Genomic DNA, 15,926 nt, shown 5'->3' with positions numbered 1-15,926 from the left:
GAGCAGGGCCAGGACAGGGGCCCTGCGGTGCAGAGCAGGGACAGCACCGGCCACCCGCAGCCCTCCCAGCCTGCCCGGGCGCAGGGCATAGCTCAGAGCCTCTCCCCGCAGAGCACCCCTCCCGCTGCCCAGCACCACCAGTGCGAGAACCACAAAGCAGACACACGCCGGGGCTCCTGGAAACAGCCTCATATTTCCTATAAGCTCCAGGCGAGCTCGGTCTCCAGTCCATAGCGCCTGCCCGGCCAGGCCGCTGGCAGCCCACATGCTGCCCTGCCGCTCTGTGAGAGCCCAGGCGCCAGCAGGGCCCCTGCCCCAGGGCTGCACGGCGGGCACCTCCCAGGCAGCCGTGCTTACACAGCAGCAGCCTGTCCCGCTGCCTCACCAGCCCTGCTCCGCTCAGGGCAGCGCCCAGCCCGCGCCCTCTGCACCAGGCAGCATTCAGCAGCCTCCACACAGCCCTGCCGCAGCAGTTCACTGTCCGAAATCTATCTGAGAACACAGGACTAATAAATAAGAAAGCAGCAGCCTTTGCAGGTCCGGCACCTCCTGCCCAGTGCCGCCTGCCTGCCGCGGGCCTGCTGGCCCAGTCTCTCCCGGGCTGTGCTGGCGCCGCGGGGCTTGGTGGCTGCACAGCCAGTCTGCTCCTCTCCCGCCCTGGGAGGCGCTACCCCAGGCGGACGCGGAAAGTGGCGATTTCCATGGGGTCCAGGCGGATGGTGGTGCTGTTGGAGGCCGTGCCCAGCGGGTACATCAGGGTCAGCGAGGTGGGCTGCAGGGAGCCCAGCTCCAGCCCCTGGAACAGGCTGCCCAGCGCCAGCTAGGGAGAGAGCAGGGAGGAGGGCGGGTGGCGCGGGCACCTGGGTTCCTGCACTGACCCAGCCCAGGCTTTCCCCTCCCTCATCGAGGGGTGCAGGGCTCATGCCAGACTCCAGTCCCCCTTCCTGCAAAACCAGCGTCCCCCAGCTTTGCCTGCAAAAGGGGCAGAGCGGGACTGCCTGCTTCGTTGTGGGACCCTTGGACAGCCACTGGTTCTGGGGTTCGGGGGCCCCTCCCTCCCTCCCACCCGAATCCTGGCTTGGCAGGAGCCCAGGGATGCTCGAGGCAGGCCTGGTGCCAGATGTGCCCGGGTGCCACAGCACAGCTCTGACCCTACGTGGGTGCAGGCGGCAGCTCCTACCTTGCCCTGGCTGGTGGTGCAGTTAAACCCCAGGTTCCTGGCCTCCAGGCTGCAGTCAAAGCCTTTGCGGTGCAGGATCAGGGCTGCCTCGGCCGAGGGTAGCGAGTCGTCCTGCTGGGCAGCGGGGCCGTGAGGCACGGTGCTGGGGACGGTGACTGCGAGCCCCCTGTCACCAGGCTGTGCCACCTGCCCACGCAGCACAGGGCCACGGCTCACCTCTGCCTGCAGCGTCCGCAGGTTGAGGATGTGAAAGTCACAGGGGACGGTGGCAGCAAGGGGCGCAAAGGAGCGCAGGGCCGGCGGGGCTGGCTTCTCCTGGGCCACAGGCAGGACCAGGGCCTCGGCGTTCAGGTGCATGGAGGTGATGTGGCTCAGCAGGGAGGGGAAGCTGACCGGGCGACTGTCCTGCACCTGACAAAGAGCAAGCAGTCAGCGCAGGCGAGGCGGCTGCGGGGCCAGGCAGAGCCTGCCAGGGCCTGCGGGGCCTCCCGCTCCTTTTGGCCTCTCCGGCGGCACCCAGAGGTCAGGCACCCGCCAGCACCGGGCACCCAGAGCCTCCAGGCACGGCCCCTCCTTCCCCAGCACCCAAACAGCAGCCGCGCCGCACAGCCTGCACGGCTCCGGCTGGGCTACAGGCAGGCTACGAGCCCGCTAGGGACCTGGCTAGGCTAGTTGCTAGCAGCTAGTGCACGAGACAGGGAGACAGCAGGGCCGGGCCGGCCATTACCTCTGGGCTGCCAGTCCTGGCGCCAGGGAAGCCCAAAGCTTTAAACACGGAGGCCAGTTTGGAAAAGAAGCTGGAGCTCTGAATGGGTGAAATGGTGCATGGATCGAGAGCAACGAGGCGATGGGACGAGAACACCGTGATTACAAGGGCTCCGTGCCCCCAGGCGCAGGGCAGACCCCGCTGCGCAGTCCTGCCCTCCCCGCGCACCCCACACTCTGGGCATGGCCCCATCCCTCTGCAGTGCCAGCGTGGTGGCCGGGAGGGCCATAAGGTGGCAGGGGAGGGCACCCCGCACCCAGCTGGACTCGTGTCTGCCTGCAGATGCCACCGTCCCACACCGTACCGAGGCAGGGCTGGGCTCTGCACCAGAGCAGCACTGCTCCTGACCCCCAAACTCCTGCGGCGTCCCCGGCCCATGCACCTTGTTGGCAGTGGCGCGGCGCTCCAGCAGGAGGCGGAAGCGGTTGCAGGTCCGCTTGTTGTCCTTCAGCCCTTGGCCCAGGCCCCGGTTGTCATCCTGCATGAGGCGCCGGTCCAGAATCACCTCCAGCTGGCCTGCGGAGAGCGGGCCCCCGAGCCCCGGGCGTTAGCAGCCGCCAGCTGCCCCCCACGGCCCCCCGGCAGCACAGCCCCACGGCCCCGGCTCACCGCTGCCGAGACTGGAGACCCCGAGGGCCTGGGCTGTGTGCAGCGTCAGGCGGCTCTGCGCGTCCTGGATGTAGGCCATGGCGGGCATGGGGTAGAAATTGGCCTGCAGCGGCAGCTTCTGCTGGTACCTGCGGGGCTGGATCTGTCGAGGGACGGGGGTCAGGGGCTGGGGGTGGCAAAGCACTGCCCCTGCGGGCAGCTGCCATCCCTCCCCGGGCTGCTGGCACACCTGGAAGCCGTTGAGGTCTGTGAAGAAGGTGCCATCGCTCTCGATGTCCGTGCTGAAGCGCAAGGCCAGCTCCTTGTTGACGTGGTCACGGATGTCCACCAGGCAAGACACGTCCAGGGACAGGCCCTCCACCCCTGTGGGCCAGCAGTGAGTGGCTGGGCCCCGCAGGGAGCATCGGCCAGTGGCCCCAGGCTGGGGACCTCCCGGGCACAGCCCCACTTGTCCCACCTGGCACGTTGTAAAGCCGCACCACGGTCTGGACGTGCTGGTAGTAGCTGGCAACCTCTGAGAAGAAGGGTCCCTCCGTCACTCGCACAACTGGGGGCTCTTTGGGCGTGTAAGGCTATGCGGGGAGGAGGCTGCAGTGAGGCTGCTGCCTCCAGGACTGTCCCATGGCTCTTGGCACAGCCGCCAGCCAGGCTCTCAGAGGAGGCCCCCATACCTTGGCCTCGCCATCAGGCAGGAAGAGATAGGCTCCACTTTTGTCCTTGGAGGTCCTGGTGCCATAGACAAGGAACTCGCTGCTCACCCTCTGCTCCCGCTCCTCCCCAGCTCGGCGGAGGCTCTGCAGGGCGCAGGCCGGCAGGACAGTGAGCGCACCCTGCACGAGGCAGCGCTGCGCGCCCTGCCCTCCTTCACCGCCGTGCCACCCCCAGGCCCTGCGCTTGCCTGCAGCAGGCCTGAGCGCCCCGAGAAGCAGGCCCGCAGGTGCTGGTTCTCCAGGCAGAAGTCGTCAGGAGCGGTCGGGAAGACGTGCACAGGTACAGTCTCCTGCTTGCGCACGGGCAAGTCCCGGCCGTGCAGGTACAGGCGCACAGAGGACTTCAGCACGGCTTGGCCGTCGAAGGACTTCTGCAGCTGCAGCACACGCAGCCCCAGCGCAGGCAGGCGGGCCAGGACAGAGACCTGCAGGCGGCAGGGAGATGTGATCGAGGGCTTCCATGGGGGGCAGCCAACCTGCCGGCTGCCAGCAGGACACAGGCCCCGCTTTTGGGGTCTCTGTGGAGGGAGACGTGCGTGGGAGCCTGGGGTCTTGTGTGCCGTGGGAGCTCCCATTGTGGTGCAGAAACACTTGTTTGGTGGCGTGTCAGCGTGTGAGGGTGGGAGGTTGGCACACACGGGCTGTGCAGGGCGAGGACGGGGCGGCAGTGGGCGGCGGGGCGCCCCATACCTGGTAGACATCAGGCACCACGTTGGTGGCAGAGCCCCACTGCGCAGTGAGCTGGGCAGGCAGGGGCTGCCCCTCCTCAGACAGCACGCGCACATGCGGGGAGTCCACCAGCACCGGCACGACGCTCAGGCGCTCCTGCTCCAGTGGGTTGAACACAACCAGGAATCTGCAGGGCAGAGTTGCACCGGGACGGCCACCCCCAGCCCCACGGCGTCCCACGTGCCCTGCGCTCCACACCACCCCCCGGAGCTGCACACACACACGCTGTTTCACAGAGCCCCAGGTACCCCCGCACGTGGTCCCCCCATCGCCTCCCGCTGCCCCACGAGACCCCGCTGCTGGACAGGAGGACGCAGCCCACCGCCCAGCGTGCAGCCCTACCGTGGCGAGGCGCTCAGCTTGATGACTGTTCTCTCTGGGAGCGAGTCCTGGCTGAGGCGCGTGTCGTCCTAGGGAAAGCAGAGGGTCAGCCATGGCGTCCCCACCGCCCCCAGCCCGCCTGGCCCAGCTTCTCCAGGCCCCCAGCCAGCGGCGGGTGGGCAGGCAGGGCTGTGCCGCACGGGGAAGGGCACGGTGCCCCCAGCACGAGGCCGGGGCGCGGGGAGGCGCGGGGCAGGGAGCTGCTCACCGTGCTGAGGAAGGGTGCGGCGGGGTCGTAGCGGTAGGCGTCCTTGTCCCCCAGCACCAGGTAGTGCGCAGCGTTGGTGATGACGCGTTTGAGGCTCGAGAGGGAGTGGAGCAGCCTGGAGCACCGGGCAGAGTGAGACACCCAGGACCGTCCCCTCTGCCCCCTCCCAGCATCCCCCTACACCGCCCCCACACCCCGCTGGGGCCTGTAGGCCCCTAGGCCCAGCCAGGACGCCCAGCCCCGCACCCACCAGCCCCCAGCTGACACTGCCCCCCCCGGCTGTGCCCCAGCCACCCGCACGCACCGGACTCCATAGTCGACCACCACGGCCTCCTTGGCGGTGCCCGTGATGGCGTCGTGGTGCTGGAAGAGCCCCAGGTTGCGGCGGGCGTTGCTCAGCAGGGCGTAGTCGGACAGCGGGTACCGGCTGTCGGCGCCGGCACGGCGGGCGTGGGCGAGCGCCAGGCTGTACAGGATCTCTGCCCCCCTGCGCAGGGACAGAGTCACCCAGGACCCGCCAGCACCCCGGGCCCCACGGGGCCAGGACGGAGAGGAGAGGAGAGGAGAGGAGAGGAGCAGCCGGCGCAGGCAGCCTTAGCGCCAGCAGGGCCCAAGCACAGGGCAGACAGCCTCGGGGAGGGCAGAGTGGTGCACGGGCTGCCGCGGGCTTGGTGAAGGTTTATCACCCCTTGAGCCATGCCTGGGCCATCCCCAGCGCACCGGTGTCTGGGCACAGGCCGGGGGGAGGGCTGGGGCTGTGGGGTACCACCCGGCCAGCACCATCCTGTGCCCCGTGCCCCATGCACCGCCCCTGCCCCAGGGCCCCAGCCTGCTTCCCCTCACCGGAGGTGGGCCTCCAGCACGCGGTCCAGGCTCTTGTAGAACGGCCGGGAGGTGAAGTAGCCTGTCCAGTAGTGGTCCTCCCGGTCCGCGTAGGAGAAGAAATCGCCACTCAGCACTGGGAACCCAGGCGGCTTCATGCCCGGCACTATGCCCACCTTCTTGTAGAGGGCATCGAAGTAGTCGGACAGCGTCCCGAACTGCGCCTGCGGGACAGCACACGCAGCTCTGAGTGCTGCAGGGAGCCCCACGCCCCTCCCCGCACTGCGCACCCCTGCCCAGGCTCCCCGCCGCTGGCTCCCCCGGCCACACGGGGCCTTTTGGCAGCCCCAAAGCTCCCTGCACCTACCTGCACGTGGAGGTGGGGCTGGGAGTTGAGGAAGTCAAAGATGCGCTGGTAGTTGAGGAACTGAGCGTCCCACTCCTGTGGCTTGTCGTAGCGGAAATCGTCTCCCAGGGGCACCAGCAGCACCTTGCTGCGGTACAGCTTGGACTTCTTGCGGTACTGGTCCAGCAGGAGCTGGGCTCTGCCACGGGGCCAGGGCGTGAGGCTGGCTGCCGGAGGCCGGGCTGCGGGGCTCAGAGCCGCTCGCCCCTGCCCTTGCAGCACTCACCGCTCTGCCACGTTGGCCTCGGTGATGGCGCGGGGCGGCACCTTCCACGGGCAGTTGATCCGGCCGCCTGGCAGGCGCTTGAAGTCGAACTGGCAGCAGATCTTGGGATCGGGCCCGCAGGTATGGGGCACGTCATAGCTGTAGAAGGGCATCATGTGGCAGAAGATGTCAGTGCTGGAGTCTGGGTCTGCAGGACCAAGGACAGATGAGCATCAGCAGAGGCTCTCCCTCACCTGGCCCCTAGCAGAGGGCACAGGGCACACCGAGCGGGGGCAGAGCAGACCCAGCACACAAGTTCGCCGGGCACCAGGCACCGGCACATTTGGGGGTCCCCCTGGGGCTGCCCACTGCAGGGCAGAGGCAACGCCTCCCGGCACTCAGCTCACTGGCCACGCAGGGAAGTCGTCAGCAGCTTTCCTCTGCTGCCACCCACCCCGGGCAGGTCCGCTGCTGCGGTCACCTCCCAGCAGCCCCTCACCCCACGTCTGTCTCCACATGAACTCCAGGTTCTGGGTGGCAGCAAAGTGCTTCTTGATGGCGTAGTGCACACGCTGGATGAGCATGCCCGTCAGGTTGGAGCGCTTCAGCAGGTAGGGCATGGTGGAGCTGTACCCAAAGGGGTCAACGGCCCACCCCGACCGCGGCGTCACGCCTGGGGGCACAGAGACCTGTCAGCACCTCCTGTGAGCAGCGTCCCCCAGCCAGCACCCCTGCAGCCCACCCTGCAGCCCACGCAGCTCTCACCGATATTCTTTTCCAGCCACTGGTGCCCCTCAATCAGCTGGTCGATCATGGCGAAGTAGTGGGAATTGGCCTCGTCGGGCATCACCCAGCCACCCGTCACCATCTCCAGCTGCCCGTTCCCAACCAGCCTGCAAGAAACACACACCAGAGACGTGGTCAGCTCAGGGCAGAGCCCTGCGGTCAGCCTCGTATCCATGGCCTCCCCCTCTCCTGGAGCCACCTGGCTCTCGGCAGCAGCCTCTGTGATCACCAGCTGTGGTGCGATGCCCACACTCTCCCCACGCTCCTGTGGGGAGCTCCGTGGAGCCCACGGACACCACAGTGCAGCCAGAGCCGATTCCGGGGGACAAAGGGCCCTTCCCTCACGCCCCCCTCGCTCATGTCCAGCACCTCCTCGGGGCGGCAGGGCCCGGCAGATGGGGCAGCCCTACCTCCGCACCGCAGCCCGCTTCTGGGCACTGATGTTGTCCCACCACTTGGAAAAGAAGGAGATCTCAGACCAGATGAAGCGCCGGCGGGGGTCCTCCTGCATCTTCAGCACCATGCTGTTGAGGATGTGCTGCGTCTGGTCATAGTAGTACTTGTCAAATGTCTTGATCCAGCCTGCCAGCACAGGTGGGGGGGTCACTGAGCGGGGCCCAGCCCTCCCCAGCCGGCAGGGCAGGGGCTGGGGGAGCACGTGCTGTCTCTGCTCACCGGGGTCATTGTGGGAGTGCGGCACCACAAACACCTGCAGGGGCTCAGCGTCCCACTCATTGGGCTCATAGGTGATATCGAAGCCTTGCTTCCACACACCGCCATCCTGGTTGTCAAAGGGCAGCAGGGAGTACACGGCCAGCATCTGCCAGCGGGAGAGCGAGCTCAGGAGGGCAGGCACCGGACTGGGAGACCCCAGCAGAGCAGAGGCAGTACCCCAGGTGCCCTGCTGCGCATTCCCTCTCCTTCACAGGGCTGGGCCCCTCGCCCCCTGTGCTCACTGCTGCACCGAGACCCCAGCCCTTCACCTGCAGGTCTGGGCTCTGGCCCTTGCCCCCCAGGGCAAACTGGCAGTCCTGTGGGGACACGGAGAGGAAGCTCGGCCGACTCTCAGGGGGCAGCGCCCAGGAGCCGTTGGGTGGGTGGCGGGGCAGCGCCGGCTGTCCCTCCGCCTGGGCCGTCAGCTCCAGCACCGAGTCCTTGATGTGGCTGATGATCTCGTGGTTCTCTTCCAGCAGCTGCTCCAGCTGCTCGATGCGGTTCTGCAGCACCGAGATCTGGCTCTGGGGACACGGGCACTGCGGTGAGCGCGCTGCCCTGGCTCGGGGCTTCCTCGCACAGGTCCGGCCCTGCTTGCGCGCTCGCAGCAGCGGGGAACGAGCCCTGCCCCGAGCACCAGACCGGAGCCAGCCCGGCCCTCGGCCGCCCCGCGCCCGCTGCCGCTCACCCTGGGGAAGTTGCCCCCGCTCTGGTGGCGCGCGGGGTCGTGCTGCACCCGGTCCAGCATCAGGTAGAGGGAGAAGACAGCCACGCAGAAGATGGCAGCTCCACACACCGTCACCTGCTTCTTCAGCTTCATCCCGGCGGGCCGCGGGGACGGGCCTGCGGGGGGCACACCGGGCACCGCCTCCCCGGTGCCCTCGGCGCCCCGCCGGGCGCGATGCGGGGTATCGACAGCGCGGGCTGGGGCAGCGCCGGCGGCGGCGGCACGGCCCCGCGGGGCTGCTCGGGCCCGGCCCCGCGCCGGGCGGCCGCGGGGGGGGACGGGGCGCCCGGGGAGCCGGGGGGGGCCGGGGGAGGCCCGGGGCAGGCCGGAGCAGGCCGGGGGCTGCGATGGGGAAGGCGGCGCCGAGCGGGCCGGAGCAGGCGGGGACGGGCAGGCCGCGGAGCCGGGCGGCCGGGGGGGGCTCGGCTCGGCGCGGCCCGGGGGCGGAGGGAGGCGGAGGGGGGGCGGAGGCTCCCGGCGGGGCTCCCGGCGGCGGGGCCGGCCCGGAGCTGTCCGGCGCGGCCCCCCCCGCGGCGCGGCCCCCCCGCTCTTACCCTGGGCGGCTCCGCGGCCCGGCCCCGCTGCTCACATCGCCCGCCCGGGCCCCGCCGGCTGCCGCGGCCGGGATGGGCCAGGCCCCGCCCGCCGCCCCGCCCGCCCGGGCCCGGCCCCGGCCCCGGCCCCCGGCCCGCCCCGCCCCGCCGGGACGCGGCGCTGCGGCCCCGGGCGGCCCCGGGGCCGGGCCGAGCGAACGCCTCCCGCAGGGCCCCGGGCCGGGGTCCCGGTGTCCCGCGCGGCCGGCGCGCGCCCCGCGCCCACGACAGACGCAGCGCTGCAGAGCCCACGTTTATTGCCCGGGAGCCTCCCGGTGCACGCCCGCCGCCGCCCGGCCGCCCCCGGCACCCGCTTCCCAGGCGGGCCCCGCCCGCGGGACGGGCGCTGCCGGCGGGACGGCCCCGGGGCGCGGGGCTGCCCCTCACCGGTGCCGCTTGCGGATGCCGATGAGGTCCTGGTGGACGGCGCCGAAGCTGGGCCGCCGCCGGGGGTCGTACTCCCAGCAGCGCTGCATCAGGCGGTACACCTCCTCGGGGCACTGCTCGGGGGGCTCCAGCCGCACGCCTGGGGGCGGCAGCGCTGGGGACGGGCCGGCCGCGACACCGGCCCTCGCCCCCGCGGCCCCGGCGGGCACGGCCGGGCAGGGGACCCGCGGCCCCGCCGCCGCCCTCACCCTGCTCGATGGCCTCGCGCGTCTGCTGGTTGCTGAGGTTGGCGTAGGGGACGGCGCCCAGGCTGAAGGCCTCCCACAGCAGGATCCCGAAGCTCCAGACGTCGCTCTCCGAGCTGTATCGGCCTGGGGACACGGCGTGGGCCGGGCGGCGAGCGGCGGGGGACGCCCGTGTCACCGCCGCCCCGACGGGTGCCCCGGCTCTCCCTGCCTCCCGCCCCGGCACCACGCGCGGGGTGCCGGGCGGTGCCCCCTGGACTCCTGGGTCCCCCGGCACAGCCTCCCCCCTTCCCTCCCCGTATGCTGCGTAGGTCCCGGGCCATGCCCGGTGCCACCCCGTACCGTAATTCAGTGCCTCGGGGGCAGTCCACTTCACAGGGATCTGCTTCATGCCTCCCGTGGAGGCGTAGATGCCATCCTCCTCCTCCCGCGACATCCCAAAGTCGCTGATTTTCAGGATGTTCTTCTCCGTCACCAGGCAGTTGCGGGCAGCCAGGTCCCTGGGGCGGCTCAGAGCCGTCAGCCTTGCGCCCAGCTGTCCCCGGGACAGGGGGGGCCCAGCTGCCCCTGCCCTGCCCGGCCCCCGCTGCCCCCCCAGCCCACCTGTGGATGCAGCGCTTGCTCTCCAGGTACTCCATGCCTGCTGCAGCGTTCTCTGTCATCTTGATCAGCTCTTTCACCTTCAGGTGGGGCCCCTCGCTGCGCAGGAAGCTCAGGAAGTCCCCCCCTGCACCGAGGAGCACAGCTGGCGGGCGGCCATCCCAGCCCCGTGCAGCGAGCTCACACTCTTGCACCGGGGTGAGCTCACACACATGCACCACGGGCGGCAGGATGGGGCTGCTCACCCTGCACCAGCTCCATGACGATGTAAATGGGCTGCTTCTGGGTGCAGACGCCGATGAGCCGGACTATGTTGGGGTGGTTATACTGTTTGAGGATCCTGTGGGGACAGTGAACAGCACCGTGAGCGCATGGGGACCCAGCTGCCCCCAGCACACACCACCTCCATCACCACCTGCATCCCAAGGATGCTGTGCCCGGCCGGTGCAGGGACACAGCCCCCAGCCAGAGGGCTGCTGTATCCCAGTGGGGTTTGGGCAGCCCCGAGACCTCAGGACAGGTGGGCCGGGACAAGCATGACGGTCACACAGACCTGGCTTCCTGCAGGAACTTGGCCTTGAGCTCAGGTGGCAGAGTTTCCCGGCAGGATTTCACAGCCACGGGGGTGTTGTCAGCACGCAGGCGGCCGCTGAAGACTTCCCCAAAGTTACCCTGCCGAGAGACACGGATGCACCGGCCGAGCCTGCCACAGCGCACCCGCGGCCAGCCCTGCCCTCCTGCTGGGACCCTCGCACCCCAACTCACCCGGCCGATGCGCTCCCCCAGCAGCACATCCTCGTGGTTGAGCACCCACTTGTCCTGCAGGCAGCAGACACTGCGGTCAGCGAGCCGCCCCCAGCGCGCCCCAGCCCACATCCCCTCCTGCTCCTGCAGCTCCCTCATGCAGAGATGAGTCACGGCGGCTGGAAGGGGCCAGGGCTGCGCCCCCGCACAGGGCTCTCGCCTGCCTCCCGCTGCCCACCCTCACCTTGGGCACGGCCCTGGCCAGGATGATCCCGCTCTTGCGGGTGATGGGCTGCTGGCTGTGCAGGAGGTGGTCGACGAGCAGCGGGATGGTGGGGAAGCCGTCCCCCTCCAGCCGGTACAAGTTCTGCAGGGAGGGGAGGCTGCGGGGTCGTGCCTGCGTGCACGCATGGGGTGCACACCTGGGGGAGTGCATGCATGGGGGGGGTGCGTGCACACACACACACACACACACACAGAGCAAAAGCGTGCATTCACACACGATGCAGGCTCACGGCTCGTGCTCCATGCTTGGTTTGTGCAAGGACACGCACACAGCTCGCAGCTGTACGCACACATCCTGTGCATTAACACCAGCGTCCCTGTGGCTGCACAGCCAGGGCAGGGCCTGGGTAGGGCCCCAACATCTGCCCACTGCAGGGGCCGCTCCCAGTGCCACCCCCGCCTGCGGTCACTCACGTCGGCAGCCTGGATGATGAAGTGCCGGGGCTGCCCGTCCCACAGCACGCTGAGCACATACTCCTGCTTCCCCTGGCTCTCCCGCACCAGGAAGTCCCCACTGCAGCTCAGCAGTTCCTGCACCTCTGAGCGTGGGATGGCCCCATGGTACCAGACCTGCTGGCACAGCGGCTTCTGCACCTCCGGGATGAGGGGCACTGGGGGTGGCAGCTGGATGGGGACAGAGCAAGACCAGTCATTCCCCCAGGGGCAGGGACAGCAGGGTCCAGAGGCGCTTGTGCAGGGTGCGGAGAGGGGCTGGAGAGCAGCATGGAGCGGGGCTGTGGGGCAAGACAGGAGAGGACAGGGGGTGCCGAGGGGCTGGGAGGTTTGACAAGGTGGCTGGGCAGGGCAGGGTGGCTGGAGGTGCCCAGGGTCTCACCGAGAACTTGGGGCTGAAGATGCCCGAGATGTGGTTCTTGAGGGTCTCCAGCGCAGTGGCCCCGCTGCGTTCCTGCTCCTGGGGAAAAGTGTGAGCTGTTCCCCCACAGGCATCCTGCGTGGGGCCACCAGAACCCGGTGTAACCCAGCCCCGTGTCTCCCGGAGCACTGTGGGGAGGACTCACCACAGAGGAGACTGAGTGCCGGTCCTCCTGCAGAGGCAGGGCAGGCAGGGGATCTCCGGAGCCCAGCTCTGCCAGCTTGTTGGCCAGCACATCCCGCTGTGCCTGCAGCTTGGCCTGGGTGCAGAGGCAGCCCTGGAGCTGCTGCTGGGCTTCTTGCAGCCCCTGGCGCTTGCTCAGCAGGTGCACCCTGGGGACGGGATGCAGCGGGGTCAGCCCCTGCCACCTCAGCCCCAGCCCCATCGCCCCCCCTGCACCTCACCGCTCCCCGGGTCTCAGCCCCTGCTCCTCGCCCTGGATCTCAGCCTGCAGCTCCCGCACCCGCTGCTCCTTGCTGCTCACAGTCTCTGTGGTGGCCGCCAGCTCCTCCTCGAGGGACGTCAGGCTGCAAGAGACACGGGTGTTGGGTGGGCGCTGAGCCATGAGCCCGCCAGCCTGCCCCCCGCCTGCGGCCCGGCCCCGCTCACGAGTGCTGGACGCTCTCGACAGTCAGCTCGTTCAGCTGCAGCTCCCCTGGCGCCAGGCTCTCCATCTCCTCCAGCAAGTTCTCGTCAAAGGTGACGGCTGGCGGCACCTCGCAGCCATACCTGCGGGCACCCGGCACAGAGCTGCCCTCTGCTCCGCTGTGCCCATGCCCACCCCCTGCAGGGCCGTACCCGGTGCGGTGCCCGCGGCCACGCCATCTCTACCTGTGGCACTGGACAAAGCTGCTGTACTCAGTGGCAGGGTTGATCGCTTCAATAGCACGGGCAATTTCCTGGTGTACGGCCAGCACGTCCTCCTGCACCAGGCTGCTGATGCTGTAGTACTCCCCGAGTATCTCCTTCCTGCAGGGACATGGGTGCTGGGGGCTGCCCGGCCTTCCGTACCCCCCGCAGCCCAGGCTTGGCCCCGCACTGCCCAAGCCGCCTGGTCCCGGTGTCCCCTCAGCCCCTGCCCCGCATGAGGTGCTGGGGAAGGGCCCCGAGCTGCCCCATCCGTGATGGCTGTGGTGCCAGAGGAAGGGGGTGCGTGGCACAGGCAGCAGGGCAAGGACAGTGCCTGTGTGGCTGGGGGCTCCAGCAGGGGGAGGGAGCATCGCTGGTTCTCAAGGGGAACAGGGGTGCAGAAGCAAGGGGGTGCCAGGAGGGGTGGCAGGGCTCTTACAGAGTGAGGACCATCTCCTGCTGCAGGCTGTAGAGGGACTCGTGGAGGCTGGGCAGCGCCCGCTGGTAGTGGTGGTGGTGGTGCAGCGTGGCCGCCTGCACAGCCAGCACGTACTGGTTGTGCAGGGCGTAGAGTTTCCAGAGGCTGCGCACGTACTTCTCCTTCGCCTTTTCCCTCTCCCTGTCTGCGAGGAGAGGCCATGGGGGCACCCGCTGCCCTGGCACCACAGTTCCCAGTGCATCCCCCCAAGCTCCCAGGCCCACCGAGGTTGTGCCCGTGGGTCCCATGGGGCTGCCGTGGCTCCAGGCATCCCTGATCCCGCGGTGGGGCCCGAGGAGAACCGGGGATCAGGGAGAAGAGGGCACAGCAGGACGAGGCTGGGGGATGTGTCAGGACAGTACGGGGCTGCCACCCACCTTTGCTGGCCTCCTGGTACTTGCGCTTGGCCTGGGTGCTGTCACGCACCAGGCTGCGGTACTGCGCCTTCAGCTTCTCCATCTCCTGCTGGGTGGTCTGCAGGACGAGGCACCCTCAGCGGAGCGGGGCCGGGGCGAGGGCCCAAGCCCCCCAGCTGCCCGCACAGGGTCCTGCCTACCCGGGCGTACTCCTGGCTGAGCTGCTGCCACTGCTCGCTGAAGGCCTTGCGGAGCTGCTGCTTGTCGCGGATGAGCAGGCTCAGCTTGGCCAGCGGCCCCGCTGCCAGCTCCTCTGCGTGCCGCCGCAGGGTCTGGCTCAGCGTCTCTGTCTGGCTCACCAGCACCCACCACGACTGGGGGGACAGGGTATCAGGGATGGAGCAGGGACGGCCACCCTCTGGCAACGTGCCGGGTCTGTGGGGTGTGCTCCCACACCCTAACGTCCCTACCTCCCCAATCTGGCCTCCGTGGTCACCAGCACGGAGCTGCCCAGAGCCCTCCTGCTTCTCCAGCTGGGACAACATGTGGTGCAACATCCCCGCGTACTCCCGATCACTCTTGGCCCGCTGCGACATCCACTTCTTCATCAGCTCCAGGAGGCGCAGCTCACTGTCCTGCAGCCGCAGCAGCGCGCTGTGCCCCTGCGGGCTCCACAGCTCCGGCCCGAAGCCCATGGCACCGTGGTCCTGGTGGGACGAGGCTGCAGAGCAGTAGGGCAGCCTGAGACGTGGCTGCTACCCTGCACTCTGCGTTGAGCTCGCCTGTGGGCAGGGCCCTTTGCCTCCGATGCCCCCTCACCCATCTCCCCACGGCAGGCATGCGGTGCCCAGGGCAGCCCCACAGCGGGGGGCAGAGTCACCAGCACCCTCCACAATCTGCCTCGCAAAAGGCATTAGAAGCAGCTGGGAGGGCTGAGTGTGCCCAACGCGCCGCAGCAGCGGGGGCCCACGGCGGGGCAATGCCAGGGAGGAGGAAGCGTGGGGTCAAAATCCAGCGCCGCCTTGCCGCGTGCCGCAAGGCCGGGAGCACCGGCCCCATGGGGCTCCGGCAGCTCTGGCCCTATCCTGCCCCACTCCCTGTGCCCGTGCCGGGGGCAGCTGGGCACACTGGGGCAGGAGAGCACCCAGGGGCCAGGGCACGGGCAGGAGGCCAGCAAGAGGGGGACAGGGCACTGAGCCGCGGGGGACAGTGCCAAGCCTGGACCTGTCCCTGCGCACAGAACTCTGGCATGGCCAGCAGGAGCTGAATTCAGCCCAGGCGTGGTCCCAGGGTGCACAGCCCAGCAGCGAGGGCACAGCCAGCAGCAGGAGGGTGCTGGAGCCTGGCTCCATGCAGGGCAGGATGTCCCCACGCAGACTACAACCCCGCACAAGAACAGGGCCATGACCCCCCCAGCCCCACAAAGGGGTCCCCTTCCCTCCAACCTGTGTGTGCCGCGAGGTCCCGGCCACGGAGCTGGCGCTGGTGTGCTCCCGGGGCTGGGGCCGGTGCAATCTGGACCTGGCGCAGCTCCGGCTCCCAGAGAGGAACAGGAAACCCTGTGCTGACCATACAGCCATTGCGAGATTTCCTGCGCTTCCTCCCCTCCCTGCCGGTCCCCCGTGTTCGAGGCTGACTCCAGCACACAGCCCCGAAGCTGCTGGGCAGCCCCCAGCTCCGGCGCCCCTTCCAGCGGCCAGGCACCAGGGCCTTGCACCATCAGGATTTGTCCCTGCAGGAGCCCGGGCCCCTTCCTTGCCTCAGCTGTGCCGCGGTGCCACCGCACAGTCTCCAGCTGCAGCTCAGCCCAGGTTGGCTCAGCTGCCTCGTGGGGCTCCTCCTGCAGCCAGGCAGGGGTCCCCCGGCCCCAAAGTGGTGTCACAGTCACCTGCAAGACGCGTTCGAGCCGATTCCACTTCTTGAGGAAGTTGTGGGAAAAAGCACATAGAAAGGTTTTCCTGACTTGCCTTCCCGCAGCTGAGCGATGCCCGGGTGGTCACGTCGAGGAACACCGCGACGCCACAGCAGGGCTCTGCACTAAGTGCTGCTGCGGCCCCTGGGCACGGTCAGTGCCAGTCTCCCTGGAAACAGTGTTTTTTCACAGCACGTTTCAGGGGCAGAGCAGCTCTACCAGCAGCAGCACTGCAGCTGCTCTGTCCTGCAGCACACGCTCACCTCCTTCCAGCCCCCTCTGCCCCGGTCCCAAACCCTGCCCAGGAATCTGTTTGTTTTCTGCGTGAGCTGCACCAGCAGTACCCCCTGCACCACCTGC

The 15,926-nt window shown here is 69.1% G+C and overlaps 2 protein-coding genes across 6 annotated transcripts; both read right to left on the bottom strand.

The window, feature by feature from the left end:
• Positions 1-174: 174 nt before the first annotated feature.
• MAN2A2 (mannosidase alpha class 2A member 2) lies at positions 175-8,719 on the bottom strand. Of its 5 annotated transcripts, XM_083849853.1 has the most exons (23): positions 8,205-8,488; positions 7,786-8,040; positions 7,478-7,622; positions 7,213-7,384; positions 6,782-6,909; positions 6,516-6,689; positions 6,038-6,224; positions 5,773-5,950; positions 5,427-5,629; positions 4,888-5,070; positions 4,584-4,698; positions 4,337-4,404; positions 3,956-4,121; positions 3,454-3,690; positions 3,227-3,349; positions 3,013-3,127; positions 2,785-2,918; positions 2,556-2,697; positions 2,329-2,462; positions 1,908-1,985; positions 1,397-1,591; positions 1,181-1,291; positions 177-820 (listed from the first exon to the last, which is right to left on the bottom strand). In XM_083849853.1, the coding sequence occupies exons 1-23, from the start codon at positions 8,334-8,336 to the stop codon at positions 668-670; spliced, it is 3,528 nt and encodes a 1,175-aa protein (XP_083705979.1). In that variant the 5' UTR covers positions 8,337-8,488; the 3' UTR covers positions 177-667. The 5 variants fall into 5 exon arrangements, with proteins under 5 accessions (XP_083705975.1, XP_083705976.1, XP_083705977.1 ...); XM_083849849.1 differs by lacking the exon at positions 1,908-1,985 and having other exon boundaries at positions 175-820; positions 6,471-6,689; XM_083849850.1 differs by lacking the exon at positions 1,908-1,985 and having other exon boundaries at positions 175-820.
• A 357-nt stretch (positions 8,720-9,076) lies between these two features.
• Positions 9,077-15,758, bottom strand: FES (FES proto-oncogene, tyrosine kinase). The gene is made up of 19 exons (XM_083850283.1): positions 15,100-15,758; positions 14,125-14,375; positions 13,855-14,028; positions 13,676-13,772; positions 13,260-13,443; positions 12,803-12,940; positions 12,581-12,700; positions 12,376-12,498; positions 12,117-12,303; positions 11,933-12,010; positions 11,512-11,721; positions 11,057-11,179; positions 10,834-10,887; positions 10,622-10,740; positions 10,314-10,408; positions 10,072-10,195; positions 9,811-9,968; positions 9,472-9,594; positions 9,077-9,362 (listed from the first exon to the last, which is right to left on the bottom strand). Exons 1-19 carry the CDS (start codon positions 15,224-15,226, stop codon positions 9,220-9,222), a joined length of 2,628 nt encoding a protein of 875 aa, XP_083706409.1. The 5' UTR covers positions 15,227-15,758; the 3' UTR covers positions 9,077-9,219.
• Positions 15,759-15,926: the final 168 nt, after the last annotated feature.

Source organism: Anser anser (assembly GCF_964211835.1).
Source record: "Anser anser genome assembly, chromosome: 10".
In the NCBI taxonomy this organism is placed as follows: Eukaryota; Metazoa; Chordata; class Aves; order Anseriformes; family Anatidae; genus Anser; species Anser anser.
The sequence above is the reverse complement of the archived record's forward strand: the minus strand, read 5'-3'. Positions and strand labels throughout refer to the sequence as shown.